The sequence below is a fragment of the Ursus arctos genome, unplaced genomic scaffold, assembly GCF_023065955.2.
Source record: "Ursus arctos isolate Adak ecotype North America unplaced genomic scaffold, UrsArc2.0 scaffold_29, whole genome shotgun sequence".
Classification (NCBI taxonomy): Eukaryota; Metazoa; Chordata; class Mammalia; order Carnivora; family Ursidae; genus Ursus; species Ursus arctos.
This window is the reverse complement of record NW_026622974.1, coordinates 24446719-24472703: the sequence shown is the minus strand read 5'-3', so window position 1 is coordinate 24472703 and position 25985 is coordinate 24446719. Positions and strand designations below refer to the sequence as shown.

Here is a 25985-nt window from a genome sequence, read left to right as displayed (position 1 = left end):
AGAAACCACCCATACAGGTAGAAGGCTTTGATTCAGGTGGAAAAATACTTCCTCCGTTGTTAAAAGAGTGATAAAAATGAAAAGAGGTGCAAGTGGGTTCTTAGGTTTTGCGTGCAAATGAAAGAATTCCTGTCTGATTGGCCTCTATTTTCTCATTGATACATTGGTAGGAGGCCTTTTGCATTTTTCATGGCAGGGGCTCAGTGATGGGGGTACAAGGCAAAATTTGAGTCACGGAGGAACTGTGGGATCAGGCAGTAATCGAGTTATAGGAAGGAAGTTATATGAGGAGTGGAAATTGGGCATCAGACTAAATAAAGAAAAAAGATAAATAGCATGTATAGTGCATTAATCTTTTCAGAGTGCTGTAAATAACAGATATTTATTTTCTCACAGTTCTAGAGGTTAGAAGTCCATGATCAGAATGTTAGCAAGTTTGGTTTCTGGTGAGAACTCTCGTCCTGGCTTCTGCGTTCTTACTGTGTCCTACATGAGCTTTCCTGTGTGCTCTCACTGGGAGAAAGAATGCTCGCTTGTGTCTCTTCCTCTTCCTAAAGGGACTCAATCCCATCAGACTAGGGTCCAGATGCCATTACATTGGGGGCTAGGCCTTCAACAGGAATTTTTGGGGAACAAATTCAGTCCATAACGTTGTTCTCTGGCCCCCCAAAATTCATGTCTTTATTATGTGCATATGCATTTATCCCATCCCAGCAGCCCGCACAGTCTTAACTGAGCGTCCTCTGAGTCCAAAGTCTCATCAAAATATCACCTAAATCAGGTATGGGTGAGACCTGAAGTATGATTCATCCTGAGTCAGAATTCTTCTTTAGCAGTGAACCTGTGAAACCAGACAAGTTATGTGCCTCAAAGATAGAATAGTAGGGCAGGCATAGGATAGACATTTCTTTTCTAAAAGGGAGAAATTGGAAAGAAAAAAGGGGTAATGGGTTCCAAGCAAGTCCAAAACCTAACAAGGCAAATTATATGAGAGCTTAAGACTCAAGAATAATCATCTTTGGTTGGATGCTCTGCTCTCCAGGCCCACGGAGGGGCAGGTGGTAGGGTCACCACCATGGTCCTAGGTAGTGACCCTGCCCTCTTGGTTCTGGGCGTAGGTCCTTCCCCCTCGACTCTTTGTAGTAGTTGCCTGGTGGCCACAACAGAGGAAACCAAGGAGGTTCCAGCCTTGCCCCCTGGGCCTGTGGTGGGAGTGGCTGCCCTGATGATAACTGAATTGCTTTTGGATACTTTTTCTTGAAGGATAAAGTATGTTCTCAGCTAAATAATTCTGTCATCCTGTCCTGTAGAATCCCCAAAATCTCATAGCCTACCTTATTTTGTGCCATCTCTGTTCCCTTTATTTCAAATTGGCAGTGTCCCTGCTAGTATCATCCTACCACTATTCCTGGCTTCTTCTGCCGAGATGGTTGATTAAACCCATGGTTTCCACCTGTACTCCTCCCCTTATCAGATGGTTGTTCAGCCACACTCTTAGCACAGGCTTCATCATTCTTTTACAATATGGATAGACGAGTTCCTTCACCTTACCTCTCTCCTCTCACATTTTACTGTAAACAGTAAAGAGAAACCAACCAATTCCTTCAACACTTCGCTTAGAATCCTCTTCAGCTAAATACCCACTTTCATCTCTTAAACGTTCTGCCTTCCACAGAACCACAAAAAACAGTTGAGCCAGAGTCCTTACCACTGTGTTACAAGTTATCTTCTTTCTTTTAGTTTCCAATAACATGTTCATCATTTCTAGCTGAGATTTCACCAGAATGACCTTTAGCATCCATATTTCTACTAACATTCTATTAATGATGATATATGTCTTCTCTAAGACAACAGAGGCTTTCTTTATAACTCTTTTTTTTTGAGTTCTCCCTCTTGCACATCCATATTTTTATCAATAGTCTCTTTGTTAAAATACAAAATTCAAATGAGTAAATTTGAAGATCTAGTTGACTTTATTCAGTTTGAATTGGGCAGCATCTGATCTAGCAAGTAGAAAGGAGCTCTAAGGAGTTATGTAAAATGGAAGATTTTTATTATAAGTAGAAGGAGGTGAGATAACGAAGTTCAAGAGGGAATTGTTTCAAGCAAGGTCACCTTCCCTGAGGGCACCTTCCTATTAAGATTACCTTACTACTTAACTCCACTCCTGAAATTGCTGTTAGGTTAGGTATTAAATCTTGGTGAGGCTTAGCACAAGTGACTCCATTTGGGGCCTGCCTCCCTTCCCTTCCCTTCCCTTCCCTTCCCTTCCCTTCCCTTCCCTTCCCTTCCCTTCCCTTCCCTCCCTTCCCTCCTTCCTTTCTTTTCACTTTCAAGGCAGTCTAGGCTTTTTCTGGCTTGCATCTTAAAACTCTTCTAGCCTCTGCTCATTTCTGAGTTTCAAAGAGACAGCCACATTTTTGGATATTTGTTACAGTAGTAATCCACTTTATGCAAAATCTGTATCAATATTGCCGTAACAAAATATCACAGACTGGGTAGCTTAAACCCAGTGGTGAACATTTATTTTTTCACAGTTCTAGAGTTCCAGAGGCTAAAAGTCCATGATCAAGGTGTCAGCAAATTTGGTTTCTACTGAAGATACTTGGCTTGTAAATGGCGGCTTTTTCACTATCTCCTCACATGGCCTTTATTTTACTCTGTGCTAGCAGGGAGAGAGAACCGTCTCGTTTCTCTTCCTCTTCTTATAAGGACAACAATCCTATTGGATTAGAACCTTATCCTTAGGACCTCATTTGACCTTAATTACCTCCTTAAAGGCCGAATATCCAAATATCATCACACTGGTGGTTAGGGCTTCAACATATGTATTTTAGAGGGACGAGTTGAGTCCATAACAGTAGTTGAGAGGCTGCAGTTAACACGGAATATTTGAAGAATAATATAAAACATATAATGTGGATTTTTTTTTAAAAAAGAGAGAAACCAAGAAACAGATTATTTATTTATTTGACAGAGAAAGAGAGAGAGAACACAAGTAGGCAGAGCAGCAGGCAGAGGGAGAGGAAGAAACAGACTCCCCACTGAGCAGAGAGCCCAATGTGGGGCTCCATCCCAGGACCTTGGGATCATGACGTGAGCCAAAGACAAATATTTAACCGACTGAGACACCCAGGCGCCCCCCCCCCCTTTTTTTAGAGAGAGAGAGAGTGAGTGCTTGCAAGAGGGGCAGGGGAGGGGCCGAGTGAGGGAGAGAGAGAGAGACAAACCCAGAAACAGATTATTTGACAGAACACAAGTAGGCAGAGAAGCAGGCAGAGGGAGAGGGAGAAGCAAACTCCCCGCTGAGGAGAAAGCCCAACATGGGGCTTGATCCCAGGCATCTGGGATCATGACCTGAGCCGAAGGCAGATGCTTAACTGACTGAGCCACCCAGGTGCCCCCCCCTTTTTTTTTTTTTAGAGGGAGAGAGAGCGCACATGAGGGGCAGGGGAGGGGCCGAGGGAGGGGGAGAGAGAGAGAGAAAATTCCAAGCAAGCTCTATACTCAGTGCTTAGCTGGACAAGGGGCTTAATCTCAGGACCCTGAGATCATGACCTGAGCCAAAATCAAAAGTCAGACGCTCAACTGACTGAGCCACCCAGGCGGCCTACATATAATGTGAATTTAAACTCTCACCCTCTTCAATTAAAAAAAAAAAGTATGATGTGACGTTTCAGGTGTTTGTGTAGGTAAGAGACAGGCTATGATGTTAGCCGTGTAAGTAGACTCTGGGTCTTACAAACAACGTTTAAGAAATTTTGAGTTTTATCCTGCTGAGAAATTGAAAGACAGTGAAGATGTGTGTACATTTGTGTGTGTGTGAATGTGTGAAAGTAATTATATATGAATTTATTCTGAGAGTTACAGCACCATGAGGGATGCATTTGAAAGGGGCATTTGGGAGTTGGGTTGGAGAATTGAAATATTTTAAATGGTAGATAGGAAGACCAATCATGTAATCGTTATAGTTCAGGTTACAGATGAGGATCTGAACTAGAGTAGTTACAGAGAGAGCAGAGAGGAAGAAACTGATAAGCTATTTGGAAGATAAATATGACTGGCGATTGGGTGTAAGATGTGAAAATCTTATTTTCTGTTCCACTGAATTTATCATTTCAGTTTCATATCTACTGAAATTCGTTAGCCTTTCCTTTGTCTTTTCCTTAAGAGATAATCTGTATTAAACTAATAGAGTGAGTCAGATTGGGTATAAAGTATTTTTACTAAGCAGTTTTTCAGTTTTACTGTTTTTAAGATTGAAGAGAAATTTATAACTTTTTGAGGCTCCAGGTCTTATCTTGATCTAGTATGGTGTGTTTTTGAAAACCAAGATTCTCTTTATGCATTTTTATTTTTGAGAGAGATTGAGATTGAGAAAATATCTGTATTTTCTACCACACAGATCTCATTATACTCTTACTCCTGGTTACTTTACTGTCATCATTTAGTAAATGTCTGATAACCTTATTAAATGCTGCCTCCTCATCAGAATTGCCGTATCTATATTCAAGACACATCTGACTTTAGTTTTAGTTGCCTTTGCATCTGTTGGGAGGTATTCCTTTCTCTTTATAGGTCTTTGTCTACAGGCTGACATTTAGCCAGTGAACATTAGTTTGCCCCTTTGGGTTGTTAAGAGGTTGAAATGCTTGTGTATCAGTCAGCTGCTGCTCTGTCTTCCTGAGTCTTACCCCATCCTGGGCCCATTTAAAGGGTAAAGCCTGGCTCAGCAGGGTCTTCCAGAATTAAGGCCAGTGTGTCTGTTAATGAGTTTGTATCTTTGCCAAATTGGTTGTGAAATATTTCGAATATTATTGTTCAGGATATATAGATGAATTTAGTTATAACTCTTGAATTCAGCCTATAGATGCTTCTCTTAGTTTATGTGAAAATATTTCACATCTGTTTCTTAGATTATACAATCCTGGTGACAAGATTCTCCTACTTGAGGAGAACCTTGCTTTGGGGTTTGTGCTTTTGTTCCTCCCTCTAGTTCCTACATAAAAGTAAGTGCTAAAATGTTAACTCTGCTGGATCTCCTCAAAATAAATATTTTCCTGAAGTCATTCTGACAGTAGTTTGGGTCATTTGACCTTTAAAACAAAGAAAAAATTTTTTTGCCATGGAAAGGTCTTTGTTAAATTTTGAACTGCTAAAGAGTCCAGCTCAGGTGTTTGAACATGTAAGTGTCATCAACAACTAAGAGTTAATTTTCTTCCCCTATTGGGCAGAACTTTGGTTACCTAAAATTGACATAGATAATAAATATTCTAAGTATGAATACTATTTTTAGATATTTTTAATACATATTTCTATTTTAAGAGTAAAATCGGTGATATTTTGTACAAAATAGAAGTTTTTTTCCCATACTCATAGAATTGGTCATTCCCAACTAACAAATTCAGAATAAACTTTTCAAAAAATGTATATGTCTGTAAAAAAAAAAAAAAAAACTGTCCAAATAAAATAGAGGGATATTATATAGGTAGGTTTTTTTTTTTTTTTGCTTGGTTTATACTTTTGTTCAAATGCAAATAAATAAGTTAATATCATTATAGAAGTATAATTTGCAAGAGTTGTTGTTGTTTTTAATTCCACCTCACTGCTTTTATTTGTTTTTGGTCTTATGGCCAGAGCAGTGATGAACTTTTTACATTTATTGTTCTCACTCTGTGTGAGTGATCACTTTTCTTTCTGAAAGTGGTGTGAAATAAGTCTCCAATATTAAGAGTGTAGTAAATGCACATCAGTGCAAATAGTTAGAAATTTAAATAACCTCCTGACATGCTCTGACCATTCATCTTCTTTTAAGAATAAGTATCAGTTGTACCAAGGAGTAAGGGTTTAAAAAAAAAAAAGAATGATTACTTTGTTTTACTTGCACACGTTATTAGGTACTTACTGTATTGTTGAACTCATTTAGTATTTCCTCTTTACAAAAGAGGATAGATCTTTGTGCTTTGTTTACAATTAAAATTAGGTTAGAAAGGAGGTAGTAGTAGAGTTATTTCTTATATTTCTGTTTGATTCTCCACATACACAATTTAAGGGATACCTAGACCTTTACCTTAATCTTGTTTCTGACTGGATACTAATGTGATACCTACTTTCTTCCTTCCTTTCTCTTTCCTTTTTCTTGATTACTTCTTCTTTCCTTATTTCTTTTCTTTTCTTTTTTCTTTTCTTTCTTTCATCTCTGTCTGTCTGCTATTTTCTCCCAGGTTAAGCATCTAGAGTAAGTCCTAGGAAGCTGTCACTGTTATTTTTATGATCCCCCTTCAGCTATGGATTGAAAAGTAAATAGAAACTACTTTCATTATGTATTTCGTTAGAATCTTGTATGACATAAAAAAAATGCTAAGAAGAAAGTAAAAATTACTCCTAGTCTCACAATAAGGTATTTACTGTTCATTTTGGTTTATTTCCTTTCTATTCTTCTCTATGCATATAAATATATTGAAATTATTACGTATATTTATATTCTGTCCCGATTTAATACAGAAATTCTTAACCTTTTTTGTGCTATGGGCCTTTTTTAAAAGATCATCTTTAGCCCATGGCTCCTTCTCAAAATATTCTAAATGCAAAAAAAAAAGAAAAAATACATGGGACTACAAAGGAAACTAGGTATATTGAATGCAGTAATAAAACTATTAAAAGAAATTTATAATATGGTAAACACATAGATAGGAAACTTATCACACCCCTCTGTATGTGGTGCAGATTTGATTTGTTAATTTGTGAGTGTGTGGTGGGGGCAGTTGATTTTTGGTTAAAAAAATTACTAGAGGGGCGCCTGGGTGGCACAGCGGTTAAGCGTCTGCCTTCGGCTCAGGGCGTGATCCCGGCGTTATGGGATCGAGCCCCACATCAGGCTCCTCTGCTATGAGCCTGCTTCTTCCTCTCCCACTCCCCCTGCTTGTGTTCTCTCTCTCGCTGGCTGTCTCTATCTCTGTCAAATAAATAAATAAAATCTTTAAAAAAAAAATTACTAGAAATTGTGTTTTCGAGGGGCGCCTGGGTGGCTCAATTGGTTAAGCATCTGCCTTTGGCTTAGGTCATGATCCCAGGGTCCTGGGATCCAGCCCCTTATCAGCTCCCTGCTCAGCGGGGAGCCTACTTCTCCCTCTGGCTCTGCCTCTCCCCCTGCTTGTGCTCTCTTGTTCTCTCTCTCAAATAAATAAATCAATAAAATCTTTTAAAAAAAGGAATTGAGTTTTAGACCATTTCCTTTTATTTAAATTTTTATCTTTACAGCCATTAACCAGATTTATTTTCTTTTTTGTAGTGCTTTTGTTCCTCTGAATGTTCCAAATAACAAAAATTCTACAGAGTGGGAAAAAGTGAAGTTCCTGTTTGAAGAACTTGGAAGTAGTCGTAAGTATTCTTTTTAAAAAATATTCATAATAGTTCATATTTTATGACTCTTGGGACTTTCCTCAGTAGTCTGTTTTTACAATGTTAAGAATTTAACCTCACCGTTCTTTTGACTTGTGGTTAAAAGTGTGCTAGAAAAATTGGGAGCCTTGTGTTGTTAAGACTCACTTCTAGCTATTATGTAATTAAGTGTCTTCATACAATTACCAAGTTGAAACAAAAATATAATCTTCAAAGTATTTTAGCAGTGAAGGTCTTATAATTTCTGTGTGTTTGTTAATTTACTTGGGATTATATGGAATATGTTAAAGGAATGTGCTTGATAAATTGTTTTTTATTTTTAATTTTTAACCAATGAGAGAACTACCTATTGCTGTTTGATCATCAGTAAGTAATTTTTATGTTGAATATAAATTACAGAGGTTTCATATAAATGAAATAATATTTTATTATAAATTTACCTCACCAAAACATTTTGGAATTGCTTTTCCAGAAGTTTTCCTTAACTGTATCAGTGTGACTTAGGTTTTTAGAAGGAAAAAAAAATAGGTTCAGGAGGTTAAGTTAAGAAAGATGCTCAATCATTGAAAAATACAGTTGATATTAGAAACCGATATCAAATAAGAATGTGTATCCTATTACTCAGAATTTCATGTGCATTTAAACTTAGTAATAACTTTATTTTCAAAGAAACCTAGAATATTTATTTTATAAACCTGAAAATGTTTATTGCTTTTGTATTTATTCTTTTTAATAAGTACTATACAGTCTTGATCAGCATTTCTTTTTCTTTATCCAGATATAATATTAAATGATGATTAAATTAAGTCTTGGAGTCCTTGCTGTACAATATCTTAATTTTCTTGCTTTCCACTTAAGATTAGATCGTGTAAATTGTGGTCCATTAATATCTTGCTGATACTAGCAAGAACTAGGATAGCAGTCCTGGCATCTACTAATACTGAATTGTCAGGATTTATGCACCTGATCCCATTACTGAGAAGTAAATTACTTCTTTTCTCATAGTTAACTCCTTCAGGTCTCTTGAGTAACTACTCTTCTGCCTTAAACATTAAATTATACTAGTCTTTGAGTATTAGTATAACTTGAACTGGTAATTATATAGGAAGCATTATTCTAATTTTTGTAATCTCATGCTCTTTAGTCTTAACATTATTACTTTTATCTCAAATCTTTAGCACCATATTCTAGAGTACATTTTGCTTATAGGTATTAGTAATATTAACTTTTTTGATTGGCCAAATATGTTAACATAATACTCCATTTTATCAGTTGTGGGGCACATGTTTTCCCACATTTTTATATTTCTGATAATGGGATATGTTTTATAAGTGATAATACCTTAAAATTGCTGTCAGCTAAATACCAGATCTCTCCTAGTTTTTTTTTTTTTTAAAGATTTATTTATTAGAGAGAGAGTGCACAAGCAGGGGGAGGGGCAGAAGGAGAGGGAGAAGGAGAGGCAGACTCCCTGAGTAGGGAGCACAACACAGGGCTCTATCCCAGAACCCTGAGATCATGACCTGAGCTGAAGGCAGATACTTAACCAACTGAGCCACCCAGGCACAATTCTCCTAGTTTTGTTTTGTTTTTGTTTCTGTTCCTTTTTTAAGATTTTATTTATTTACTTGAAAGAGAGGCAGCGAGAGAGGGAACACAAGCAGGAGGAGTGGGAGAGGGGAGAGGCAGGCTTCCCGCTGAGCAGGGAACCCTACGTGGGGCTCGATCCCACAATGCTGGGATCATGACCTGAGCCGAAGGCAGATGTTTAATGACTGAGCTACCCAGGCGCCCCATACCTCTCCTAGTTTTATGAACCCTTTCTGTTGATAATTCTAGTAAGATCAAGAAGGTAATAGCATCAGAATGTCTTTGATTTTATAAAATCTAATATTTTAGTTTTACGAAATGAAGGCTTAAAATTTAGCGTTGCATAGTTTGTGAATTTGTTTAATAATATGCTTTCTTCAGGTGTTATATAAAACTGAGAAATGAGTTTTAAGAAGATAAATGATTCTAATTTTATTGTTATTCATGAAAGATTAATGTACATTAAAGTAAAATTATTTTTGGTTCCACAGGAACTGCGTTTTAAATAGATCAAAACAGGTTCAATGGGACCTGTATTAAAACTGAAAAAATTAGTATTACTCCCATTTATGAATATTCAAATTTGCACAGTATTTCATTATATAATCTAGTATAATTATTTAAAAGTGTCACTCTTGCCTCTGACTTATTGGCCTCTCTTAAATAATTTACTATGTCTAACTTGTTAACATAGTATTCCTGTGTTGGTACTTTGTTTTAATTTATCTTCTGTTTGTGTTTGCTTTTTACTTGGTTTTGTTTTTTTCCTGCCAGATGGACAGTCTAGCTCCTTTCAAATTAAAGAATGAAATAAAGCTCTTTAAGATTTGGTTTTAGGCTATGTGGTGAAAACTTATTTGAAAATTAAGAAAGAAACTAGGAGTGTCAGGATTGAGGACAGAGGGAAGAGAAGTAGTTAGTGCCAGTGGCTTTCCTATGTAATGTTATTTCTCAAGGACTGCCATTCATAAAGCATAGGACAGTTTTTTTTTGCCACCTTTTGAGCATCTAATATTTTGCTGATTTCTTTTTAGGCTCAATAATTAGATAATTTTTCCTTTAGTTTTAAGAAGTGAAAGAAGGAAAATCTTAGTTCAAAAGATCTTTTGTGAATCAATTTGTGAAGAGCCCTTTAAAAACTCTTTTCTCAGGGCACCTGGCTGGCTCAGTCAATAAAGCATGCAACTCTTGATCTTAGGGTTGTGGGTTTGAGCCCCGTGTTGGGCATAGATTTTCTCCACTTGGAGTTGACACTTCGAAGATGAGGTAATATACATTGGGTGTATTCCTTCAGAATGTATAAGAAACCCAGTTTTTATATCTTTATATTGATTTTTTGCATATAAATATTTGAATAGTATATGTGTACATTTTTAACAAAGTTCTGCTTCCTTTGCAGATGGTTTAGCTGCATTGTCATTTTCTATTAGTTCTCTGACCTTGATTGGAATGTTGGCAGCTATAACTTACACAGTAAGTGTAATGGTGATAATTGAGTTAAAATTAAGAAATTACTTTATGAAGCAATTTCGTTTTACCTTAGTCATATATTCAATTTAATTATATTTTCCTCTTTAATATTTTAGTGCTTGCTTCTTCATTTTCTTAAGTTTTCTTTACTGAAGAGGAGGGTAAATTTTTAACTACTTAGTCACAATCATTTTATCTGCATCTTTGAAATTTAATATTCAGAAACAAATTTTATAAGTTGTGAACCTTGAAGATGATTATTATGCAGTAGTAGATGTAGTGATTTATAAGCATATTAGAACTCTGAACTGTAGATCAGTATCTATTACTGATGCAGTAAATTCATCCTACTTGGGTAGATAGAGTTTTTAATGTTAGATATTTTATATAACGTGATATTTCCTTAGTATATAGAATCTAATCTTACACTCTGAGAGGCTACATTTTTTTTTTTCAGTCTTTCTGGAGATAGTAAGTTATGAGTTATAGCCTGCCAAACTTGTGTACAGTCTGCTTTTTGAGTTTTTTTGCTCAAATTATAGAGGAAAAACCAACAATAAATGCTTCTTACCTACCTCTTGAAAGAGAGTAGTGTAGGAAGCTTATCTAGAACCTTTTCAGATTAATTGAGTTTATGTTTACAGAATTCCTAATTCTTGCAGAAATGGGAAATACTGGTTATAAAGAAAATATTTTTGGGTATTGTTCCAATATATCTTTCTTTAGACATGAAAGAAATGGGCTTTTACTGTGATAGCAGAATCTAATTTTGTTACATAATTATTCGAGGGTTATCATTTAGAATAAAAGCAGTCTAAAATACATGCATTTTAATATCTGTCAGGTGCTTATTTGGATACTCCGCTTTATTTATTGGCATTTTGTCCATGGATTACTACATAAGGAATTTGTCATACTGTTAGTGGGTAATTATCCTTCCGTCTCACAGAATATATGTGTGTTATCTTATTTATTTGTCTTTTTTTTTTCTTCTTTTTGGAGAGAGAAAGAGTGTGAGCGGGGTGGTGAGGGGCAGAGGGAGGAAGAAAGAGAGAGAATCTTAAGCAGGCTCTATGCCTGGTGTGGAGCCCAGCATGGGGCTTGATCCCACAACCCTGAGATCATGACCTGAGCCAAAATCAAGAGTTGGATGCTTAACTAACTGAGCCACCCAGGCACCCCTCTTTGTCTTTTAAGAAGCAGTCACAAATTAACAACAAATTAGGAGTTCAACTTGGACTCTAATTGCTATTCTGTGATTGATGCATTAAGGTGATTTTGCATTTGTTTTTTGACCTTCCTGGGTCAGTGTCTTTCCCATTAAAGAGAATAAAAAAATAATGCCTCCTAGAGATTTTTGAAAGTCAAATGATACTGTATAAAAGTGCTTTGAAAACTATAGGAAAATGAGTATATAACAGTTGATAAAAGATTAGTCAGGAGGAACAAATGCAAAAAGAGGAAACCAGTAGGTAAGGTCTAAGGGTCAAGAACAATGAAGGGTCTAAGATTTTACCCTACTTGTAGCCTGCCACAGTTCTGTGGTTCTGAAGATGCAAGACTTCTGGGTCAAAGACAAAGACCTTTATATTACAGCAATAACAGTAGGCTTAGCGTTAGCATTTTCTTGTGCTGGTTTCCCACCCGTGGGGCAGTGTAAAATGCACCAGATGATACTTTGATATAGAAGAGGACCTTGAATTTAGGGAAGCTGAATCTTTTACAATGGACAGTAAGTCCGCTTGCCCTTTGCTCCAGAGGAAGATGCTATCTTTGTTTTCCAAGGCTATTTTTCTATATAAACATTCTTTAAAAGATAGTATAGAAGAAAATGAGCATTTGTGCCTGGTCTGCAAGGTGTGCAGAAATGAGAGACCCATGGAATATTGTCTTCCAATAGTCAAATGGTATTTGCTATGAAAAAAGTAATGCAGTATAATGGAATAGACAGTACTGGAGGCTGGTTCTACTATAAAGTTCAGGAGTAACTTCTCTAACACTTGAACAGAGACCTGAGTAGAGTGACTGAGCCAGCCATGAAGGAAGAGTAAGCACAGAAATCCTGAGGTAGGCATATGTATGCTGTGTTCAGATAATAGCAAAGAGGCAAAGCCAGTGTGGCTGGAGCTCAGGTAACAAGGGGAAGGAAGGATGGCTGAAGTTGAGATGAGAAATAGCCAGAGGCTTTGTTATGTAGAGCCTTATGCACCGTGGTTAGGATTTTGAATTTTATTTTGCTTGAGATTAGAAACCATTGGAAGGTTTTAAATGGAGAAGTAATAGGATCTGTCTAACATTTTAACGCTATTACTCTGGTGGCTCTGAATTACGTAAGCTGTGGCAGTGATGAGTGGGAGTGGGAAAAATGTGTGAAATTATTAAAATTCTTTGAAAGAGAGCTTCCCTGTAGGAACGATATTATTGTAAAGTAAATATTTTGAACTAATATTTTATATTACTCTCACGCAAACTGTGAAGATTATCATTTAAATAATCAAACTAAATAAAATAACCATACTGAGTTAAGATATCCTTAGATATCTTTTTTAGATATGCAGAGGGCATTGATAAACAGAGGACTTTATGATGGGGCCTAGGTTGGGAACCTGAAAAACATAGAAGGTATGCTGAATAGGTGGGGGAGGGGGTCCCTTAAGTCTTAAGCCCAGGGAAAGGGTCCAATGTAACAGCATAGTAAGGTCATATTATCTAGGAGTTAAATTTTTTCTTTAAGTAGCATAAGCAATAAAATGTGATCCTTGGTGGAGAGTCTTAAATGTAGATTCTTTTTAAGTCTGTGGGTCTCTTGAACTACTTTACTATCTAAATTTACTCATTTCTAAACTGGGAATAATGTTTAATAAGATTTAATTAAGATTTAATTAGGATTTAATTAAGAAATTTACCGAGTCTTGGAATTTGTTGGTCACCCAGTAGTCACTAGTAGCTCAAATTGTTGAATATTCACAGTTTAGTATGGTTTAAACTATAATTCACGGCTTTTTCCACATCTTGCAGTGAAAGTAAACCAGATGCTAATAGCAGTTGTGTCATGATAATTGAGAAGGTGGTTTATGAAGAGATGAATAAGTCAAAGGAGGTATTCAAAGTTGGGTGGTAGTTACTTGGGGGAGGGGATGGATAGACAAACATCATTTGAATAGCACAAAATATGCTCAGAACTCAGTGGAAGGATGTTTTGCTACCAAACCAGTCTGGCCAGTTTTACTATCTAGTGTGTATAGAGGAGACCCTGTTTAAGGGGAGAGCATGGCATTTATACCTGAACGCTAGTCATGAGTGAAAGTCTTTATGTAAAATCTAATATCTGAACCCTAGCTTCCCTATCTGTAAAAATGGGCCATTAATACTCAAACTTCATTAAAAAGGTAGTTGAACATCAACTGTTTTTAGATAGCTGGTTTTATTGTAGAGAGGTTGGTTAATAGTACTAATTATCATATTTGCTTGCAGATACAAATTTTTGTCCTAACCTATTATAGAAAAGCTTGAGAATTGAGCTTTTCACATGGGGGAGTGTGGAAAGAGGGTACAGTATATATTCATGGGGACCAGAAGAGATTTATTTTATTTTTTTGAGAGAGAGAGAGAGAGGGAGAGAGAGTGCATGCCCAAGCAGGGGAAGGAGCAGGAGGAGAGGGAGAGAGAGTAATTTAAGCAGGCTCCACCCTCAGTGTTGAGCCTAAACGGGGCTCAGTCTCATGACCCTGAGATCATGACCTGAGCTGAAATCGAGTCGAATTCTTAACCAACTGAGCCACCCAGGCGCCCCAAGAGATTAATTTTAATTAAAGTTCCCAAAGTGGGAAGTTAATACTTAGAGTACTTTGACCCTGAGTGCAAAGAACTAATTATTAAAGGTAAAGTCGTGTCCACCATAGACTCTTTTAGTATTGAGACCAGAAAAGTTATTGTAATGTGTCAGTAGAGTGTGATTTTCTTAGCTACCCATTATTGCTTAGTTTAGAAACTAGATGATTATTTAAATTTTACCAAGATTATATCTACTCTACCATGTCTTAAGGGATAAGCCAATAATTAGGCACTCAATATTAGAAGAATGTCAAACAACATACAGCTTGCCTGTTGTTTTCATCTTAAATCGAAAAGGAATGCTACTTTTTTAAATTAAAAAAATGAAACCTCTAGACACAAATATTTATGTAGATAGTTTAATTTTTTGGTGCCACCAAGTGGGGAAATGTTGAATAATGATACTTTCATACAAAATGTATCCTATGGACCAATGAAGTGCCTATAGAAACGATGACTACTGAACTTTTTATTGTATACACGTTTCAGTAAAAACTTGGCCATGTCGTATGTATATACATATATATATATTTATACGCACACACACATACACACACACATAACATTATACTAATACAGATACATTTAATGGAAAATATAAAGTAATAGATTAAAGAAAATTAATGTGATAAATTAAGGATTCAGAAATAGAAATGGAACACTGGTTTTCAGTCATATTTGAAGAAAGAAATGCTCTTTAAAAGTCAAATTTTTCAGCCTTCCATGTGGTACTATGTTTCATTGAATCTATGCCACTGATTGTAAGATGTACCTGCCTATGCTTTCTTATCATTTATAATTTTTGTTTTATATTTAGTGAGAATTTTTTAGATTTATGTAAATACTTCTATTTTTTTTTACTTCTGTGAATACTTTTTAAAAACTCATATCATTATACATAATAAGGAAAATATAAGTGAAATATTTCACATTTGGAATCTAAGTCTTCTGAATCACTTTTTTAAATTGGTTATCCATGTCCCATGTTTTACTCTACAAGGTTGTTTCTTTTATGCTGTCAAGAGAATTGATGATGCAGCTTTTCTTAAGTCCTCCACTCTTGTCTCAAGAATTTTCTTTGAAGCTGCTAACATACCCATTGTTAACTGTAAGCTGTTTTTGTTGTTTCTTGTCTTGCCTTGTGAAGGGCAAATGGAAAATGGCTTTTACTTTGGGTATGTTCCTTTAAGCTTATAAAGCCCTTGGTTGTTGCTTTGTAAGAAAATATGGAATTATGCTCCTTTTTTCTTTTTTTTTTTTTTTTAAGACTTTTGTATTTATTTTGAGAGAGCAAGAGCAGGCACATGTGGTAGGGGCAGAGGGAGAGAGAATCTCAAGCAGACTCCGTGCTCAGTGCAGAGCCCCATGTGGGCTCGGTCTCGTGACCTGAGCCGAAACCAAGAGTCAGATGCTTAACCGACTGAGCCACCCAGGTACCCCTCCTCCTTGTTTCAATAAATATTTGCTTTACTATTTGCTCCTTTGTTCTCTTTCTCCTTACACATTAACTTTTTGTTTCAATGTCAAATCACAGTACTTTTTAAGTGGCAGTTAAACTCAGTCGTGGTAGCAAGAATGCATGTAATTCAAATAGAGAAGTAACTATAATGTAACCAGCTGTGACCAAATTTCTGACCATGCAGGTAGTGACAGCTATGTCATGACTTCTGTATAGCCGGTGATTATAAGATACATCCAAATTTCACTAATGTTAAATGTAAGAAAATATATATGTGTCTTGGAATCAATGAATATTTAAAGGAGAAATCTTAACTGAGTATGTGTTTAATGAATTGTTCCGTTACTCATAAGCTCATACATGTCCTTGAATAATAGGTGTTACAAATATATGCCAGACACTTAACACAGTCTACAAGTAGTGCTTGGTGTTGAACCTTTACAGTAATCCAAGGATCACAGGTTGGAAATTGTTATTCTAGATATTAGAGAGGTACATAGGGAAAAGGTGCTGTTCTAAAGTGGGCTGCGTAAGAGGGTATTAGAAATGTTGGGATGCCAGGGTGGCTCAGTTGGTTAAGCATATGTCTTCAGCTCACGTCATGATCCCGGGGTCCTGGGATGGACCCTTGCATCAGGCTCCTTGCTCAGCAGAGAGCCTGCTTCTCCCTCTGCCTGCCGCTCCCCCTGCTTGTGCGCTCTCTCTCTGAGCTCTGACAAATAAATAAAATCTTAAAAAAAAATTACCTTAAAAAAAAGAAATGTTTGTAGCTGTGTGTATTCTTTCAAACATTTTAGATTTAATACATATGGTGATTTATTTCTGGAACTTGAACAAATAAGATTGGAGGCAATTATGACCAACCTAGAAGCATTTTAAAGGATATAATCTCTTTAGCCTTGTTGATTTTCTGATAATTCACTAGAGGGCAGTAGTAAGCAATAAAAGTTTTGTTTCTGAAAAGGCTAGCTTTTTTATACATTTTTTTTCAAATAAGTCTGAGGCTAAATTCAAAAGATTATTATTTAAAGACCTAAATGTCTTATGTGATGTTTTATGTCAGTTTCATAATCTAAATGTTACAGTTAAATTTCCTGATAATCATTAAACATGTAATCCAAAAAAAAGCTAAAAGGTAGCTAATTCAAAACAATGACAACTTTCTTTTACTGTTCTTTTCAGACTTAAAAGTTCACAAAAAGATATTGTATTCTGGTCCCATGTTCCCACAAGGTGTTTCCAAGGATCTGTCTTTATTTTCTAAGATTTTTGCTATTTAGGAATTTAGTCAGCTCTTCTAATAAATATATAAATTCCATGTAAGGAAATAAGTTCATGGGAATTAAGATTTATTTTTTTAAAACAATTTTTGGTTAAATATTATTAGGAGAAAAGATAGGAGAAAAAATAATTGAGACCTGGTTTTTACATGCCAAATAGTCTACTGAACACAAAAAAGTTAGATGTACAACATAGAATTGCTCTGGTTGACATAGTAGCAGGTCCCTGTGTGGCTGCCTGTCTTCTAATCTCCCGTAGTGGCCTTAAAGGCATCCACCCCAAATCCTAGGGTGTCCTCCCAGAGCCCTTTGAATTCTAATTAGGCCTACGGATCTTAATGGATGTTAATTACAGGAGTGACATAATCTGACGTGGGTCCTAGAGATTCCTTTGGAAACAGTGTAGAAGATAGATTTATAGAAAATGAGACCAGCAGATCATGAAGGAGAATTTAAATGACCTTATATTTGACAGTAGACTCTAAATAAGGGCCACATTGTTGATATTGACTAGAGCAACAGATTCCTTGGGAACTGAGGTTCTGTACTTAGGGATCAAATCCATCTAATAGAGATTAACAAGCATTGGGGTAAAATAAGCTTGTTTGGAGGTGTTTGGGAGGACAGGGTATTTATTTGGGCATAAACTGTTTAGCAAAAATATTTTTGCCTTGGAATTTGGTTTAACACAACATACGTGTGTTAAAATGATATGTGAGTGTGGATAATTGGTATATAATCATTATGTAATACTGCTTATTCATCAGAGTCTTTGAGTGTTATGTTACTTTTTTTCAATGTTTTAAAAAGTTGTGGAACTACTAGAAGAAACAAATGGATCAAACGATAATAGGGTTAGGAAAATTCTCTAAGGAAAGTTAGAGGAGCTGTGGGATACTTTGGCTCCCATAGGCTTTTTTATTTATATTTTCAGTATTTTAATGGTATGATATTTTATATTCTTTCCTTTTTATACTTTACCAAGGTCATTACAAGTATAAATTTGATAAGATTTTATTAATTACAAGAAAGTTACTCTGTCTAAATTAAATTTTCTTCTAATATAAAACAGAATCTTCTCTTTCTATTTTTTCTGGAGGGGGGGCAGGAAGGAGGGGAGATGATGGGGAAATCATGAGAACTTTAACTTACGTTTTAACAATATGTAAAATGCAAGATTTTAAGGCATTTCTCCATTAGAAAATACAAGGATTTGAATATTGGGTAAAAAATTCATAATTATCTAGATACATTGTGCTATATATAGTTGATATTACCTGATAGGACTAGTCGATTTGTGGGATTTCTTTTTGGTCATGTTCTTTGCTCATATTCTCCCTTAATTAAAAAAACAAAACAAAACAAGCCATGGAGGGAGTTTCAATAAGAAGTGGCATAAGAAGGAGGGAGTGGCATAAGAAGACCCTGAACTCACCTTCTCCCATGGACACAACAGACTTAGAGCTATATTTGGAATAAATTTTTTTCTGAAAACCACCTGAGAACTTGATGAACAACAGTTGCACAACAAAAGACAAAGGAGACACATCAAGTAGTGTAGGAGAGTTAAAGACATGGCCTCACCCCCAACCCCATCCCAGGTGACCCGATAATCAGGTATCCCATAATAAGGAACTCTCTGTTGAGTAAGAGGATTGTGCTCCCTGTCAGTCATCCTGACCCTAGGGGCTAGCACTGGAAAGATGACCCCCCCCCAAACATCTGGTTTTGAAAATCAATCGGGAATTAAGAGAGGGAGAATCAGAACTATAGGTAACAGAGATCCTGCTCGTAAGTGGCTTGTGTATAAACCTGGTCTCCCTGAGATCCAGCGCAAAAGCAACAGATTGAAAAGTGCCTACACTGTAAGTGAGGGAGAACCACTTACTAATTTTAAGGAGGCTGTGGCAAAGGCAGGGACCTGTAGACACTTTATCTGGTGATGTAAGCATTGATGGAGTCCATTTTTGGAATTTCCTTCTAACTTGCTGGTGACAGAGCAGATGAGTGCCATTTCTGGTGCTCTCCCTCTAGCATGCAAGCACTAGAGGGCATATTTTGCCCACTTAACCCTTAACCTGGCTGGCAAGCACCCCATACCACACAGCATCCCAGCTACAAAGGGCCAGGCTAGTGTCCTGAGCCCTATTCTCCTCACTCAGTGATAGGGCTGCAAATGAGCCAGATGAACACCATGACCCCCACTTTCCCCATGAAGCAGCCAAGCTGCAATTGGTCCAAGTGGGTGGCCTAAATTCTGCCCAACTGATGCAGAGAACCAAGTTGTAACTGGGCTGGGAGAGTGCACTGAGCCCTGCCCTCTCTGTTCAGCACCCAAACCACAACCCAGTTGGTCCAGTGACCTGAGACCCACCTTCCCTGTGCAGCACATGGGCTGCAGCTGGGCTGGTAAGCACCTGAGCCCGAACCCTCTCCTAGCAGCAGCCAAGGTGTAATTAGCTTCCAGGGACACCCTAAGCCCCATCTAATCAGCATAGAGACAGAGCCACAACTGTGATGGGCAGGCAGCTGGAACCTCACTTTCCCTGCACAATGTCCAAGCCACAACTGAGCAGGGTGAGTGCTCTGAGCCCTGACCTCCCCAAACAACAGTGCTGGCTCTATCCCAGCTGGTGGGCACATGCAGCCCATAAGGTGGTTGCCCATATGAAGTGTCTGATGGCCAAGCGAGATTGCTCTAATGGCCCATGTGAACCAGTTTTTACACAAGACCACTCCTTCAAGACTGAGGGAGGTAGCAGTTTCACCTAATACATATAGACAAACAGAGAGGCAAAATGAGGAGATCAAAGAATATGTTCCAAACCAAAGAATGAGGCAAATGTCCATTAAAAAAAAAATTCATGAAAAGGAGATAGCAACCTACCTGATAAAGAATTCAAGTAATGGTCATAAAGATACTTAGCAATGTTGTCAGGAGAATGGGTGAATAGAAGAACTTTAGCAAAGCTACAGAAAATATAAGAAAGTATCGAATAGAAGTTACAACTGAACTGAAAAATACAGTAGAGGAGTTCAATAGCAGAAAGGATAAAATAGGAGCGGGAAGGCAAAGCTTGAAGACAGAGCAATGGAAAACATCTGGACAGAGCAGCAAATGAAAAAAGAATTAAAAGAAGTGAGGATAACTTGAGGGACTTCAGGAACTATTCATCAAGTGGGATAACATTTGCATTATAAAGTTCCCAGAGGAGATGAGATAGAGAAAGGGCCAGAAAAAGTATTTGAAGAAATAATGGCTGAAAACTTCTCTAATCTGGAGAAGGAAGCACTTCCAGGTTCTGGAAGCCCTAGGAGTTCCAGACAAGATGAACTGAAAAAGAAACAATCTCAGACACATTGTAGTTAAAATGGTAAAAGATCAGAGTGGAAATAATATATATAAATACATAAATAATATGTATAAATATATAAATGAAATAGGAAGTAAAAAAATAATAGAGAAGTTCAGTGAAACAAAGAGCTGGTTCTTTGAAATGATAAACAAAATTGACACACTCATCAATAAATAAAATCAAATAAAATCAAATCTGAAATGAAAAAGAAATTACAGCTGATACCACAGAAATAAAAAGGATCATAAGAGAATACTATAAACAATTACATGCCAACAAATTAGACAACCTAGAAGAGTTGGATAAATTTCTAGAAACACAATCTTCTAAGATTGACCATGAAGAATAGAAAATCTGAATAGACCAATTACTAGTAATGAAATTGAATCATCTACAAAAAACTCCCAAGAAATAAAAGGCCAGATCTAGATGGCTTCACACATAAATTTTACCACAGATTTAAAGAAGAGTTAATATCAATGTGCCTGAAACTATTAAAAAAAATTGAAGAGGAGGGAAAACTTCCAAACTCATTTTATGAGGCCAGCATTACCCTGTTACCAAAACCAGACAAAGACACTGCAGAAAAAGAAAACAGCAGGCCAATATCCCTGATGAACACAGATGGTAAAATTTTCAAGAAACCAAAGTCAGTAATACATGAAGAGGATCATACACCATCACCAAGTGAGATTTATTTCAGGAATGCAAGGATGGTTTAACATTTGCAAATCAGTCAGTGTGATACCCCTCATTAACAAAACGAAGGGTAAAAATCATATGATCATCTCGATAGATGCAGAAAAAGCATTGACACAATTCAATATCTGTTTATGATAAAAACTCTCAACAAAATGGGTATAAACAGAACATTCCTTAACATAATGAAAAATGACAGACCCACAGCTGACATCATATTCAGTGGTAGAAAGCTGAAAGTTTTTCCTCTAAGATTAGGAACAAGGCAAGAATGTACAGTCTCGCCTTGAAGAAATAATGGCTGAAAACCAATTCAACATAATATTGGAAGTCCTAATGACTGCTGGTAGGCAAGAAAAAGAAATAAAAGGCATCCAAATTGAAAAGAAGTAAAACTTTCACTATTTGTCGATGACATGGTACTATATGGAGAAAACTCTAAAGACCATCAAAAAACTATTAGAACTACTAAATGAATTCAGTGAAGTTGTAGGATACAAAATTAATATACAGAAATCCGTTGCATTTCTATACACTAATAGCAAAGTAGCAGAGATGAACAATCCCATCTACAGTTGTATCAAAAAGGACAAAATACCTAGGAATAAATTTAACTAAGGAGGTGAAAGATCTAGACCGTGAGGAAAGAAATTGAAGGCAACCCCCCAAATGTAAAGATACACCATACTCATGGATTGGAAGAATCAGTGCAGTCCCTCTCAAAATGCCAATGGCATTTTCCACACAACTAGCAAATAATCCCCAAATTTTTATGGGACCCCCAAAGACCCCAAAGAACCAAAGCAATCTTCAGAAAGAAGAACAAAACTGGAGGAATCATGTTCCCTGATTTCAAATTATACCACAAAGCTGTAGTAATAAAAATAGTATGGTACCACAAAAACAGACATCTGGATCAACAGAATAGAATAGAAATCCCGGAAATACATTTGTATGGTCAATTAATCTACATGAAAAGGAGGCAAAAACAGATGATGGGGAAAAGGCAGCCTTTTAAAATAATGGTGTGAAAACTGGACAACTACATGAGAAAGAATGGAATTGAGCCACTTTGTTACACCACATACAAAAATAAGCTCTAAATGGATTAAAGACTTGAATATAAGACCTGAAACCATAAATCTCCTTGAAGAAAATACGGGTAGTGAGCTTTTTGACATTGCTCTTAGCAATATTTTTTTGGATATGTCTCTTCAGGCAAGGGCAACAATAGCAAAAATAAATGGGACTATACACAGTGAAGGAACTCATCAACAGAAGGAAAACGCAACTTTACTGAAAGGAAGAAGATACTTGCAAATGATATATCCAGTAAGGGGTTGATACCCAAAATATATAAAGAACTCGTACAATTCAGTAACAACAACAACAACAACAAACCCCAACCTGATTTAAAAATGGGGACCAAACATTTTTCCAAGAAGACCTACAAATGGGCAACAAGCACACACAAAAATGCAGTATCACTGATTATCAGGGAAATGCAAATCAAAACCACAATGAGAGATTACTTTACCCCTTTCGGAATGGCTGGTATCAAAAAGACAAGAAATAACACATTTGGTGAAGATACAGAGAAAAGAGAACCTTCATGCACTGTTGGTGGGAATGCAAATTGGTGCAGCCACTATAGAAAATAGTATGGAGGTTCCTCAAAAAATTAAAAATAGAAATACCATATGATCCAGCATTTCTACTGCTGGATATTTATCAGAAGAAAACGAAAATACTAATTTGAAAAGACAGACGTACCTTTCTGTTCATTGCAACATTATTTACAATAGGCAAGATATGGAAGCAACCTATGTGTCCAACAGGTGAATGAATAAAGAAGATGTGATGTGCATTTGTGAACAACAAGGGGGTTAGGGGTGCTGATCTGTGTGAAAATCTGCATATAATTTTTGACTCCCCCCAAACTTAACTATTAATAGGCTATTGTTGAAGAAGGCTTACCATTAGCATAAACAGTTAACACATATTTTGTATGTTATACGTGTTGTATATTGTATTCTTGAAACAGAGAAAAGGCAATGTTTAAATTGTAAGGGAAATGCATTTATAGTACTATACTGTATGAAGGAAAGAATCCTTGTATAAGTGGACCCTTGTAGTTCAAACCCAAGTTATTCAAGGGTCAACCATAATTAAAATTGTCACTGAAGTTTTTTCAGAGTTGACATCTAGGTAGCAGAGAGTTTGAGAGAAAATATGCAAGATCACCCAGGATATTTTGAAGTTTTGGGGTTAAGCCCAAGAAATAGCATTTATCACTTCTGCCTACATTCATTGTCTTGAACTCAGATTCGTGGGCCTACTTCAGGGGAGACTGGCTAAAGTAGTTTGGCTGTGTGCTCAGGAGGAAAATGAAAAAGATTTAAATATGTAATGTGTCTGCTTTAGAGTCTGTTGCTGCAACCAGGAAGTGATAGTTGTCAGTTTTGTTTCTAAAGATTTAATGATTTAAAATAATGGTCATGTAGCAAATGCCAAGTGTTTTTAATGGGTACAATTAAAAGTCGTCATTTGGGACTGGCTAATATGGAAAAATATAAAATAATATGTTTATTCTTAATGCTGATTAACATTAGAAAACTACTTGTAGGAAAATATTTAAAATAGCAAAATGATTATTTATACTTTAAACTTGTAATAAACACTGTATACAGATAATTGGTATGCTAATTAAATAACATGTATATATTAAAATATATTTTAGTCAGGGTTTACTATATATAGTTGGATAAAATTGTTTTTTTCCATAGAAAATGATTTTATAAAGTGTTTTTACTAATTCACACTATCTTAACCACTCATTAATCTGAAGTTGCAGTTTATTACTTTGGTGTTCTATTTACACTAATTCTGCAACTTTTCCTTTGAACAATACATGTTTTCTATTCTGTGAATAGTATTACAGATGTCAGTTTATATAACTGTAAATGTGAAATAAGAGAGTTAAGGAGACAGTATATCATGATTCATTCCCATGTACTATGTTCTTCAGTGACTATAATCCTTCACAATGCTTACTCTTGCACTTGCTGTAAAGTTTAAAGGACCTTTTCCCCTCAAAATTGTGTGTAATATGTATAAAATAGTAGTACTAAACACATTTTAATTTTGTTTCTTTTAGGCCTACGGTATGTCTGCATTACCTTTAAATCTAATAAAAGGTACTAGAAGTGCTGCTTACGAACGCTTAGAAAACACTGAAGACATTGAAGAAGTGGAGCAACACATTCAAACAATTAAATCAAAAGTGAGTTGTTATTTTATTGTAATTGGGAAGCATGAAAGTCCATTGTCTTTGCACAACTTTCTGATATGACTTAAACATTGGCAATCCCATATTTTTGACATTGTTTGAATTTTTTTGCAACATATCCTTAACAAACTATGTCCATGGTTTTAAAATTTGTCCTCTATGAAATGCAAGACACTGACAATTTGAGAATTTCTATCAGTGTTCTAACAAGTAAAAGCAAAAGTTTTGCTCAGGTATGATCAAGACCTTGCTTTTCCCGGATATGTTGATTTCATGTGTAACATCAGATTTTACTGTTATCGCTTATGTTCAAGTTTTATGTACTCGTGGAATAAGCTAAGAATTATATGTAATCACTTGCCAATTGAATATACTTCTAAAAACACAACGAAGTTTCTTCTTCTATCACCTTCAAGTAATAGATAAATATTTATAGAATATTATTCATAGAACGCATTTATAGAACAGATAAATAATACTTATAGAACATATAAAACCTATTTATAGAACATTTCTAAGTATTATTTAGAAAACAAAGTTTTCTAAATTGTATTAAAGGAGCATAATCCTAATACAGAAACCAGATGATAATTGCGTACAAAAAAGAAGACTGCATATGTACTGGTCTCTCTTATGAACATAGAAGCAAATGTTCTAATATAAAGAAAAATATTAGCAATTCAAAACTGTGCTGTAATAAGAGAATATTTTAGAATTATCAGATTAGTTTTATCCTGGAAATGCAAGGATGATACATTAGAAAATCTATTAAATAGTTTAATATATTGAGGAGAAATGAGAAATATAAACATTTTAATAGATGTTAAAGAATATGTAGTAAAAGTCAATTTGTAGTTATGATTTTTTAAAAAAGCCTTACCAAATTAGAAGAGAAGAGAGTACTTAGGAAAGGAAGCCTGTAATGAGCATCATACTTAATGATGACTTAAACATTCCCAGTGATGTCACACACAGGGCGGTGCTGTCAGTATCATTGTTGCTCATTAGCATATTCCTGGAGGTCCTTGTCAGATAAGAAAGAATGCAGGTATAAACATTGGAGGGAGAGAGAGGAAAAGGGAAATATCCTTTATTATTCACAGATACCATCTACTAAGAAAATCTGAAGGAATGAACTGACAAATTAATAGAACTAATGAGTTCATCAAAGTGTCTGGATACAAACATATAGAAATCCTTAACCATTTGGAAGATGTAATAGAAAATGGTCTCATACACAATAGCTGCAAACTATAAAATAATAAGAAATGTCAGAATCGTCCTGGTAGAAATTATAAAATTTATTGAAATACATAATAGAAGACTGAAGTATATGGAGAACTTCGTCAGTTCCTGATTGGGAAGATTTTGACTATTGTAGAGATGACAGTTTTTCCTAAGTTTAGGTGGAAATTTATAAAAGACAAAATGTGAATTTTTCATAGACCCCCTACCATACAGTAAAACAATCCTGAATTCAGATCAAATACAAAATTTACAAAACATTAGGAGAAAGTGAAAGTAAAATTTTATCTTCGTGTATGGAAGACCTTTCTAAACAAGACAGAAAAGAACCCCAAATGCTAATTGAGAGATTGGTGAGTTTT

General features: G+C 35.9%; 1 protein-coding gene across 1 annotated transcript in view; it reads left to right on the top strand.

Annotated features, from left to right (window-relative positions):
- LMBRD1 (LMBR1 domain containing 1) overlaps positions 1-25985 on the top strand; it is a 117504-nt gene that overhangs the window by 37844 nt on the left and 53675 nt on the right. Inside the window, exons 6-8 of the mRNA XM_026507134.4 lie at positions 7292-7380; positions 10391-10464; positions 24247-24372. Coding sequence (XP_026362919.1) covers positions 7292-7380; positions 10391-10464; positions 24247-24372 — 289 coding nt within the window. The remainder of the gene's footprint in view (positions 1-7291; positions 7381-10390; positions 10465-24246; positions 24373-25985) is intronic.